At 38.0% G+C, this 10944-nt stretch overlaps 1 protein-coding gene across 2 annotated transcripts; it reads right to left on the bottom strand.

Annotated features, from left to right (window-relative positions):
• Window positions 1-209: 209 nt before the first annotated feature.
• Window positions 210-7350, bottom strand: foxp3b (forkhead box P3b). 2 transcript variants are annotated; one of them, XM_077003711.1, is made up of 13 exons: window positions 6742-7348; window positions 6497-6561; window positions 4026-4188; window positions 3652-3757; window positions 3213-3345; window positions 2843-2941; window positions 2654-2741; window positions 2339-2413; window positions 1957-2095; window positions 1614-1690; window positions 1402-1503; window positions 941-1062; window positions 210-723 (listed from the first exon to the last, which is right to left on the bottom strand). In XM_077003711.1, the coding sequence occupies exons 3-13, from the start codon at window positions 4170-4172 to the stop codon at window positions 669-671; spliced, it is 1143 nt and encodes a 380-aa protein (XP_076859826.1). In that variant the 5' UTR covers window positions 4173-4188; window positions 6497-6561; window positions 6742-7348; the 3' UTR covers window positions 210-668. The 2 variants fall into 2 exon arrangements, with proteins under 2 accessions (XP_076859826.1, XP_076859825.1); XM_077003710.1 differs by having other exon boundaries at window positions 6497-7350.
• Between the last annotated feature and the right edge of the window lie 3594 nt (window positions 7351-10944).

Genomic DNA, 10944 nt, shown 5'->3' with positions numbered 1-10944 from the left:
CCCAATTGACACTAAACCTGTGGCATAAAATCTCTGATACATTTTGTCTGATGTATTTTGCCTGAGCGCAGTCTAAGAGAGAGACTGTTACCACACCCAAACTCACGAGTCCTTATATCAGAGAGTCCCCCTCTTCTGGCGAAACATTGTCATAACATCAACAAGGTGAGGCCCTGAACTTGATATTGAATAACAGGCTATTTTTCATATTTTTCAATACCAGTGTTTTAATCTCATTAGTATGATGAGGTATACATATTAATGAATCTTAGTAGTACATTGGAAATATAGAAGACAAGACATATTAATGGAGTCAGTAGAATGCCAATTCATCCACAATGTGTACTGTTAAGAATGAAAAGGAAATATTTAGTATAAAACCGTTTTACAAAAGGTAAGAACATTTCGTCGACAGCAAATAAAGAAGCACGCAAAAAAATATTGCAAAACAATCACTTAATCTGTAACAGGATGCATGAACGATATGTGTGCAAATCTATTTTGATTTATTTATTTAGCTTTACCATGCTGAAGTGTGTGCCATTTAGTTTTGGTTGATCAGCATTTTCCAGTAAAACAAGTCACATGAGAAAGTAAAACCAGAACAATCTGTTCTCTTTCATTAACATGGTACGGAACAGTTTCTCAGGGTCGCAAGTCTGCGAGCCTTAGGGCACTTGAGAGGGGTGGGAGAAACAGGCCAGCCATTTCAAAGTACTGTCCCTAAAAGAAAAAAAAATCACATTCAGTTTGAACTCGTCAAAATGCAGTACGTTTCTAGATGAAGATCAGAGAATGGTCACTTGCTAGTTCAATACAGAAAATCGTCTAACTTAGCGAAGAAAATCAAATAGTTTTCAAATGAACCAGTGATTATTTCCGCAGCAAATCCTTTACACATCAATCAAGTATGGAATTGATCACAGAGGATCTACGTTACCTGTTAAACTTTTGACCCTTTCTTTTTTGAAACTCTCTTTCATCCACAGTCCACACAGCCCCTTTGCGACCATCCACGCGCACAAAGCACTTATGGAGGCTGAGGTTGTGGCGCACTGCATTCTGCTTACAAAAATAAGTACTGGTTCAACACATTTGTCGTCAAGTAGTATGATTGTTAAGCAAACAAAGGCAGAGAAAACGAGCTGCGTAAATATTAATATACAATTTAATAATATCGACACTGCCATCTAGTGGACATAAATGAACAGTTTCCAAATTCTGGCACAGGTCAGGAGGAGAATGTGCAGTAGGATTTATATTCAACACCGATCCAATACTTCAGCGTACAAATCATGAAACAACAATCCACGCAGTTCAAATGCTTTTTTTTTCTTTTAACAATTCACATATTTAAAGATGTTGTGATTCCGGTTCCACTGAAGAGTGGCGAGCTACTACCTTCCACGTCGGAGTGTTGTGACGGAAGTAATAAAACATTTGGATGAACCAGTTGTAGATCTCATTCAGAGCCCGCTGCTTGTCTGGTGCCTCCAAAATTGACTAATGGGGAAAATATTTCCATGAAAATAATAATATAATAAGATACCAATGGTACAAGGCATGTGTCACTTGCAGAAATTTTTATGTTTACTGTTTAAATGTTTACTTACCCATCTGATAAGAAAGGCATATGTGTATGGTGGTCTGATGTTGACATATTTGTAACACTCCATACTGCTGACAAAATCTATCATGAAGTGGAGGAAATTATTTTTGGCATAACATATGGTTACAGATATTACAGAGGTCTTGGCAATGAAATGAAAATCTATCTGTCTATGAATGAACATATGAGTTTTGTAGTGCTGCTACATGGCTTATGTTAACCTCTGATCCTCCTCGTGTGTTTGTGTGTGTGTGTGTGTGTGTGTGTGTGTGTGTGTGTGTGTATGTATGCATATGCTCTATCCAACCTGACAGGCTTGGGAAGGCCAGTGGGTGTGTAGGTGTTACCTGACGGTAAGTGTGGGCTTGGTGAGGGCCAGTATTTCTGATGCCCTGCTACCACGCTGGCCCATCCGGGCCCTCCATCTGGCTCCTCGATTGGAGGTGCGCTCGGTGCCAGTGCCTTGGGCCAGCTCCGGCCTGCTCTCTGACAGAGAACCACACGGCAAAAAAAGTTGGAGTGGTTAAAAAAAATGTAAAAAAAAAAAAAAAAAAAAAAGCAACCACAAGTCAGATTTGCAACTCACAGGAATTTAGACTACACAGATTTTCAGTTTTAATGGTATTTTGGATAGTGGAAGAATGAACGGCCTGTGCGTAAGGTCTCCGCAGTGTGAATAAGAGTGAGAATGAGATGGTGATCAGCAGTGAGAATGGTGTTCCCTCTTACTAGCTGTGCGGGTGGATGTTCAGACGCTCTTAAGTGAAGCCGCATGGCATGGAGCTTCTGTCTCTCTTTAATGAGCTTGAGGCCGTAGAATCAGTTTCATGGCCGCATAGAGTCAAGGGTGAAAACAAGGATCAAATAGCAATACATAAATACATAGAGATAAAATAAGATCAATATAACAGATGAGCTGATTGACAACTAGCTATGAATATGATCTGAAAGGCTGCTTTAAGCAAACCTGACAGGATTCTGCTAAAAGTCGTTTTTGTACTGAATACTGTTAGATGTTCTCACAAGTGGTCCTGCTCACCATACCTGATCCTCCATGTGCTGCACTCTTTCTTGCTGTACCTTACACTGCGCTATAGTTCTTTCTCCACAGCCGTGCCCATGACTCAAGTGTCTAGACATAAAAAACATGTCCTCAAAGACAAAACAATTTCACTCACAGAGGCTGTTTCAAAGGACGGTCAGATATTTTGTGTATTTTATTAAAAGACTCACTCTAAAAAGACAGTGTCCTCCTCACAGGCTTGGTCACAGCTAGGCCAGCAACATCGTCCATTGATGAACAGCGATCGTAACACCTCTGACTGGAGAAGGCTGTGAAAGGTAAACGACAGTGTTCTATCTGTAATATATACTTTTCTATTTATATGGTCTGGACCACTTCACTGCTATAAATCTTGGATTGGATAATGAGGTTCGAAATTCCAAACCAGATTCCAAGAAAGAAAAAAAAATCCATCCAGACCTTTCAAGGGAATTCTGCTTATGTACTGGTGCAATTGGAAATGAACTGATCCCATACATGGCTTAGTAATCTCAAAGGCTTTAAATTCTGTTTGCCCAGGTGAACAGTGTAGGCTCTCACCTGGTTGGCTGAGTGCAAGGGGTCTTGTGTTGACTGGTGAATGCCAGAACTCGACTTGAGCTTGTGTCCTTTCCCCTGCCCACAGCCGCTGGTTCACGCTTGTCTGGTGAGGGCTGAGCGACACTGACATGTCCTAAAGAGAGTATAACACCAAGAGTATAACACCAAGACACAAAAGACTTATGGCTATACTTTTGCTCATCTTGCCTGACTTTTAAGTCAAACACACAAACACTACAATAATTTACAGATCTAAATAATTTTAATAACTCATGATTTGAATTTCTCCAGCATGCATATTTTCCACTCAGTAATAAGGAACCACATTTTACTGAATGGGGTCAATAAGTCTTTCGTCTGGCATGCAGGCAAACAGTTTCTGAGTCTCAAACCCAGCTTAAATGTGCAGGATTGAACGCCTTCTTGCCGCGGTACAAACCCAGAGGTAGCAGAGAGGTGGAGCGCAGCACAGATGGTCGGTTCTGGCTTAGCTGAGCCATGTGAAACGGTAGCTGAAAGTGTACAGGCGCTGCCTCAACAGCATTCTGCACACAGACATACATGCAGACACACACACACATAGTCACACACACATTTTACATTTGCATAGGACTGATACTCCCTTAATGCTGCTTCTGGCAGGAAAAAACATCTCAAAAACATTTTTTTCACTGAAAAACAATAATACATTTGCATGAGAAATAAAAAGAGAATAAAAAAATGTAATTTAAGAATAATAAAAGTCTTTGAAATGTTTTAGAGGAGAACCGTTATGTGATGTAAACTGTTCTGTGGAGTTTAGCTTTCGAGAACCTGAGAGGATAGGTGCTCTTCAGGCTGGAGTGAAGCAGGCTCTTTCAGCTGGTTAAACTCATCATCTGGCTCTTCTTTCAGTCCTGGAGATCCCTCTCCATCACGTCCACGCCTCGCCCAGTCACTCTCCCTCTTGAGCTGAGGCATGCTTGATGTCAAAACTCTGAAATGAAATCAGGCACTCGTTATGTGGTCATTATTTCAGTCCTATATTTAAACAGAAGTCAGAGAGAGAGATCAGGCATTCAATTAATACTGTGATATTCATTAGCGTAGGCAGTAGAGAAACTGTTGCTTCGCCTTTGTACTTCAGAGAAAAGGCTTCTGTTTTTTCTGTTCACTTGTTCACTAGAGCATATTCAAAAATCCTCAAAAGAAGACAACTGGGGCAAAAATGTAAATGGTTTTCTCTCAAGACAACCACAGCACCTTCAGGGTTTCTCCCTTCACTTCATTATTATCATGAGGACAAACGAAACAGGATGGGTGATGCAGATGGCAAGATGCAACATGCAGTGAGACTGCCATAGTAGTGGTGGAGGCCATACTCCCCCACCATGCTGCAAAGCTGATACTACAGGAGATAGAGGCCACGCAGCAGTGTGCAGGTAGTGATTGAGGCTGGAGAGCCTTCGCACGCTCGCTCCCACATTGTTACATTTGGTGGAGAAGTACATATTCTTCACTCTCTGACGTACATCATCTTCTCCTATCTCTCAGGAAACCACACATACACACCACATGCATACATGCTCTCGCGCACGCTCTCTCTCTCTCTCTCTCTCTCTCTCTCTCTCTCTCTCTCTTTCTCTCTCTCCCTGTATGTCTGCCTGTCTCTCTCTCTCTCTCTCTCTCTCTCTCACACACACATACACACACACACACACCCACGTGCACACAGACACACACACACACACACACACACACACACACACACACACACACACACACACACACACAACACACAAACACACACAAATGCATATACACTCATTTTGCATTTTGCAAAAACATGCACAAGAAAAGACACCCAGGAAGGGGAAATGGGATTATGGGTAACAGAAAGAGAAAGTTTGCAATCTTTGTGGTTCTTGATATTATAATGGCGTAAAAGACATTACAGGATTCAAAATAAATGGTTAAATGTAGCATATTCTTACTGAACATGTCAATTGTTCAAACAAATATACAATAAAATAATGAAATAAAAAAGTATAAAAGTAAAGTATAAAACAAGTACAATATCTAATTGCAAAAGACAGCTGCAATACAATTATTAATGTTTTGGAAAAGTCCAGCAACATTAGCAACAATATCCATCACAAAAGTTTATTCATATTCTATTCTATCTGCTTCTGTCTACAGTATACAAGACTAGGTCAGGCAAGAATTATTGCTGCATGGACAAAAGCAAACAAATAAGTAAACAAATAAATAAATAATGATATGGGTTTGTATATAAACAAATTGCTCTGAGCTGTTTTGAAGATCATCTTCAGTGATGGAAAATTACTCATCTGCCAAGGTCAATTCTCTTTTTTCTTCACACCATGGAACGTTTCGTTATTATACACGACTCTCTTACAAAGTCATTCAGTGAGCAGCCCGAAAGTGGTAAAAGTCCATTCTAGAATCAGTTTCTACCAAATAGTCGATCACATATTGTTTATAGACACAAGATAACTGTGGTGAAAATAACTATTTTTAGGTGTTTTTCATTTTCAGAGCAATGCACACTAAGGCATACGCAACATGAAAAATAACTGTGACATAACACCTAAAAGTTATGATACAACACACAATAGCTATGACTATACACACAAACGTTATGACTATACGCACCATTTAGTGATTCCACCTGCACATGCATTGTAGTTATTTTCATCAAAACACCCAGTGTGCAAATTATTTATATATATATATATAAATAAATAAAATATATATAAAAAAAGTGAATCTGAAATTGTAACTATTTAAACTGAAGATAATTCTTTTATAACTAAAAAAAGAATAATAGAATGTCTGTTCACTGGTATAGAAATGACAAAAAGCAGACATTCATTTCAATGTTAGTAGATAACAAAAATGCAAAAAGAGCAAATATATTTGCACATATCAAAGTGCACAGAAATAGTTTTGCCTTCTTGTTTCATGAAGCCAGACTTATTTTTAGATCTGAAAAGGGTACACCTCCCACCCATCCCCTAAAAACATATAAAAATAAAAAACAGAGCTTATGCATGCATACACACTCACCCGTACACACACACACACACACACACACACACACACACATACATACACTCATGCGCACTTATAGGTGTGCATGCATGAATTCCGCATACACACACACAAACACACATACTCAGCAAGTCAAAACAATATTTATGATTGAGAACATATATTCACTACATTGCATTTTGGCATTTTTAAGATGACATTCAGCAATAACTGACTAGGAAAACAATTACCTGTTCAGGAAAAGATGACCTTTGCTTTGGACTTTGTGCACCTCCTGTTCTCTTCCTGTGTTGTTCTGGTTGACAAGAATGAAGAAAAAATAGATACAAACGGACTTTTTTGCCATCCAACGTACTACATCTCCATTTTGAAAGCTGTAATCAGTAGGTTGCATGAGAAAGTGGCACTTTATCTTTTTGGAAAAAAAACTAAATGCACGACTTGAAAAGACCCTCGTCTTCCATCTCTTGTATACCTGTGCACTCCTAGATGAACTGAAGTTGTGAGAGTGCTTTGCGTGGTGAGGAACGACTCGAGGAAAAACAAAAAGGCAATCTGCAGTGAATACTTGGTTAAACAGCAACGCCACGCAGAATCCTTTGCGTAATGAAAAAAATATTTGCAATCATATTGAAGCAGACTCCTTACATTCTATTTGATATTATCACAATTGCGATTGTGCTAATATTTTGTTAGTGAAAAGTCTAATAGAAGTTTATACACCTACTCTTTCTTTACATTTTCTATTTTGTACTCTTTGAAGTAAAGATTTTGAAACTATGGAAGGATACATGAAACTATGCAGTGACCTAAAAATGTATTAAATCAAATTTAGGGTGTGTGACGGTAGCTATAATGTGTTGATAGCTAATAGTTGATATTTCCTCAAGGCTGGCAGCTACTTGGGAAGTTCTTGGGATGTTCTTGGGATGTTCTTCCAACCATCTCAAAGACATCCCAACATGTGCATGCTGAGCCCTCGTCTGGGAGAGTGTGTATATTCCAAAAAGTCATACATTAAAGACACATTAATACGTTTTATACATGATCAGCAAGGGATGGTGGATCGTTCAATATAATTAAATTCAGCTTCTTTCACCTCACTACTGATTTAGCTATTTTGACTTTTGAACCGATTTTTTGTTTTGCATTTTGAAAAAGTGTATATATACATATATTCATTATAATAAATTATATTATATTATATATATATATGTATATAATATTAAATTATATTATATATATACATACTTATATATATAAAATTATGTATTATTATACATATTATTATATATACTATATTACTTTTCTTAGTAAGCAAATATACTTGTCCAAGGATGCAGCAGTGAAAAATATAGCTTATTCATGGTGAGGCTCACCTGAAGTTGTCTTCTTACACTTAGAAAATCATGTAGCATTGTCTGATCTTATTTATACACGGAAAATGCTAGACAAAAAGGAAATTAGCAAGACAGTTGACACACTGAAACTTTCTGGTTGGGTTACAAATCATGATGCAATAATGATGACATGAATAATGATCAGAATATAAAAGATAAAGCCTATCATTACACTGTAAAAGCACAAAAAAAAATCTGCTCAAATTATTTAATGTATGACTTTGTTTGATTCTATTAAAGCACATGTGCGTTTATGTTTCTTTGAATTCATGTCTACAAAAGTATCAAAAATTGCTGGCCAAAAATGCCAAATTTCTACAGTTCTACAAAATTCTCATAGTTTTTGTAGAAACTCCAGCAAAGGTGATTCAAAATCATTGCTTTAAAAAATCATATTTCCAATTCTTTTACATTTATTTTACATGTAGTGAACCATAAACAAACCTTTTTTTAATATGATCCAGTGTAAGGATCTGCTCATATGGTTTGATTAAAGCAATCACTCTTGTTGAGTCTGGTGCAACTTTGATCCTCCTTTTATGTTCACAGGTGGAGTAAGCTCGTCACGTCTTCATCAGTCTTTGAGATAACGAAAAACTGGCTTCATAGCTAGCTGTTTAGATTAATAAAAAAAGATTTTAATATACAATTAGTTAGATCTTAAGTTATCAAATATTGTTAATGAGAAATATGTATGTAATTACAGAATGAACTTTGAAAAACAGAAAGCATGTTTTCAGTTATGGCGATTGACATTTGTAACAATCCTGTGAGGTCTATCATTCCTCATTCTTCCTCAGAGAATCTGGACACAAATTTTCAAACCAAATAACATGGTGTATTGATAAACTTCCATGCTAGCTGTACGTGGTACATATTGTAGTGCAGTGGGATTGTTATAGGGCCTCTACAGTGGTGGAGCTAGACTTTTTTTCAAGGGGTGGCCAAAGGGTGTGTAAGACTTTATCAGAGGGGTCCATATACAAATGATGAACAAAAGGAAATAAATATTTCTCTTAAAATTACCATTTCCAGTGGGGTGGCAGTAGGGGTGGCAAGGGCTCTGTTGGGGGTGGCAATTGTCACCTCTGCCCCCCCTTTGGCTCTGCCACTGGGCCTCTAATGCTGCACATGTGAACCCACTACAAGATGGCTGCATCTCAAAGTAGCACACTATATAGTGAATATGGTACCATTTTGGACACTTCAGATGTTTTTAATGGTTATTCAATAAATGATGTTATCATTCACTGTTGTGATGCTATCACTTGTATTTTATTCCATGACCTTTGTTTTTTTTCCAACTCCAATGCATAAAACTTTTAAACAAATGACAGGAAAGATTTTGAAAAAATAGAAGCGTCTATTATCTGTCTACCTGTCTCTCTGTTTATCTCCCTTCATATCTGGTCTATTTTTACACATATCCTGAGCTACTATATGAAAATACTTCTGAATATAGTGATTCACCCATGCTTTGCATAATTGCTTCTATGACTCAGTAATTCTCTTTGTAGGTGTGCCATATATATGAGATTCAGCTGATTTGAAATTTTTCTGTGGTGCCGTTGTCACTGAAACTAGATGGCCCACAATATAACCCTGGCTACAGGGACAGAATTTGCAACAAAGCTCATGTGCGTGAGTGTGTGAATCAGGGCTTAGGTCAAAATTACAATTATTATATGTTATTGTGTTTCACTGTGCATTGTTTACAGCTCATTCTTAACAATTGTGATCAAAAGCACCACAGCTGTCACGGTCCACCCCTGACTCCTCCCCGGGGCTCACTGGTGTATACGCTTGTTTGTGTCTACATGTGTTTACATCCGTGTGTGTTTCTTAGAATGTGTGTTTGTCTGTGTTATCCGTATTACCTGTCTCTTTTCTCACTATCTTTATGTGCGATGTTATCGTCTGTGTATTTAAGTGTGCGTGTTGTCTGTGTTCTTGGTCAGTCGTTGTCTGACTTTGGTCCCGTATGTGCGCCTCGATTATCACATTGTCATTAATAAAAGTTACAGTTATGTGCTTTCTGCTCAGCACCTCACTTTCCACACACTGTTACAACTGTCACTATTGCGGTCAACAGTGTCTTTATTGAAGTATATGTCATTTAAATGTTTTTTTCATTTTGCCCATCACATTAATTTTTTTTTCTACTAATTCACAAGCAGAACTTAATAAACCGCAAGGGGAAGGTAACAAAAACCTTCCAAAAAAATTACCTGTGGGACTGTCCTCACGGTGCGAATGATGACGCGCCTCTTCACGCTGACGGCCTGTTTTGTTCAGATCACTTATTTTTGTGGTTGGCAAATGTCAACTGCCTAACACCGCATATGCCTTGTATGTTCATCGTTGCATTCTGATTTCTGTGAAAAACATGTGCATGTGTTCATGCCCTGCCAAATGTGCTAAGATAAACAGTTTCATAGGAGCAAAATTTAGTTTTCACTATGATGAATCACAAACTGCTCAGACCATCAAGAGCTTAAATGTGGCCTTATGTTGGAACTGGAGCAGAGCAAAAGCTGACATGCATAATATGAAGCATGGATCTTGAGTTTCAGCATATTGCCCTAAAATTAATCAATATATTAAATGAGTAGAGTGTGTTCACTGAGTGTTTTGGTGAGAGTAATAAAAAAGTCCTTCATGCATTCTGAACTCACAATATAACAATAAGTGTGCACTGGGACACAGGACTATCACTGTCTGTGTTAGAGAGTTGTGGGGGTTTCAGAACCTCATGTCAACGGGTTAACATGTGCCCACTGTGAGGTGCTAGTGTATACAGAACAATGATACAGGCTCAATCTGTGAATCTAAACTGACGTGTCTTCCATTTTGCAGTAGGTATGGAGAAGGCAATTCTACCTAAGTAATGAAAAACACACAGAAACACTAAAGCACACACGCACATGCACCACACACACACACACACACACACACACACACACAAATAATTAATGAATACATTACTACAATTACCATGCACTTGTGTTGACCAAGGCTTTAAACATATTATATCACTCAGAATTGAACTGTAAAATCACACTATAGGTTAAGTGGATTAAGTCCAGTCACACACTAGCCTGAGTTCGGCTTATAAGATGAGTCCAGTCTTTAGTCCATCTTAAACATGAACCAAGAAAGTAACAGTGCAGTGGCATTCAAATTTGGACCTCAAATCCAAATCAAAATTCTGGATTTTGTAATGTCTTATAATTGATTAAATGGTTAATGTAACTGGTTGGCCACTTTGTCGTCATACC

Source organism: Brachyhypopomus gauderio, chromosome 4, assembly GCF_052324685.1.
Source record: "Brachyhypopomus gauderio isolate BG-103 chromosome 4, BGAUD_0.2, whole genome shotgun sequence".
NCBI classification, from domain to species: Eukaryota; Metazoa; Chordata; class Actinopteri; order Gymnotiformes; family Hypopomidae; genus Brachyhypopomus; species Brachyhypopomus gauderio.
This window is presented reverse-complemented; position numbering and strand designations above follow the sequence as displayed.

Bases quoted from the DNA above. Each gene is read 5' to 3' on its own strand.
- foxp3b (XM_077003710.1), bottom strand. From the start codon at position 6,660: ATGCAACCTACTGATTACAGCTTTCAAAATGGAGATGTAGTACGTTGG. The intron at 2,096-2,338 runs GTAAGAGGGAAC...GTTCTCTGTCAG, and splicing joins AACATCCACCCGCACAGCTA to AGAGCAGGCCGGAGCTGGCC. The intron at 724-940 runs GTAACGTAGATC...TTTTTCTTTTAG, and splicing joins AAGGGTCAAAAGTTTAACAG to GGACAGTACTTTGAAATGGC.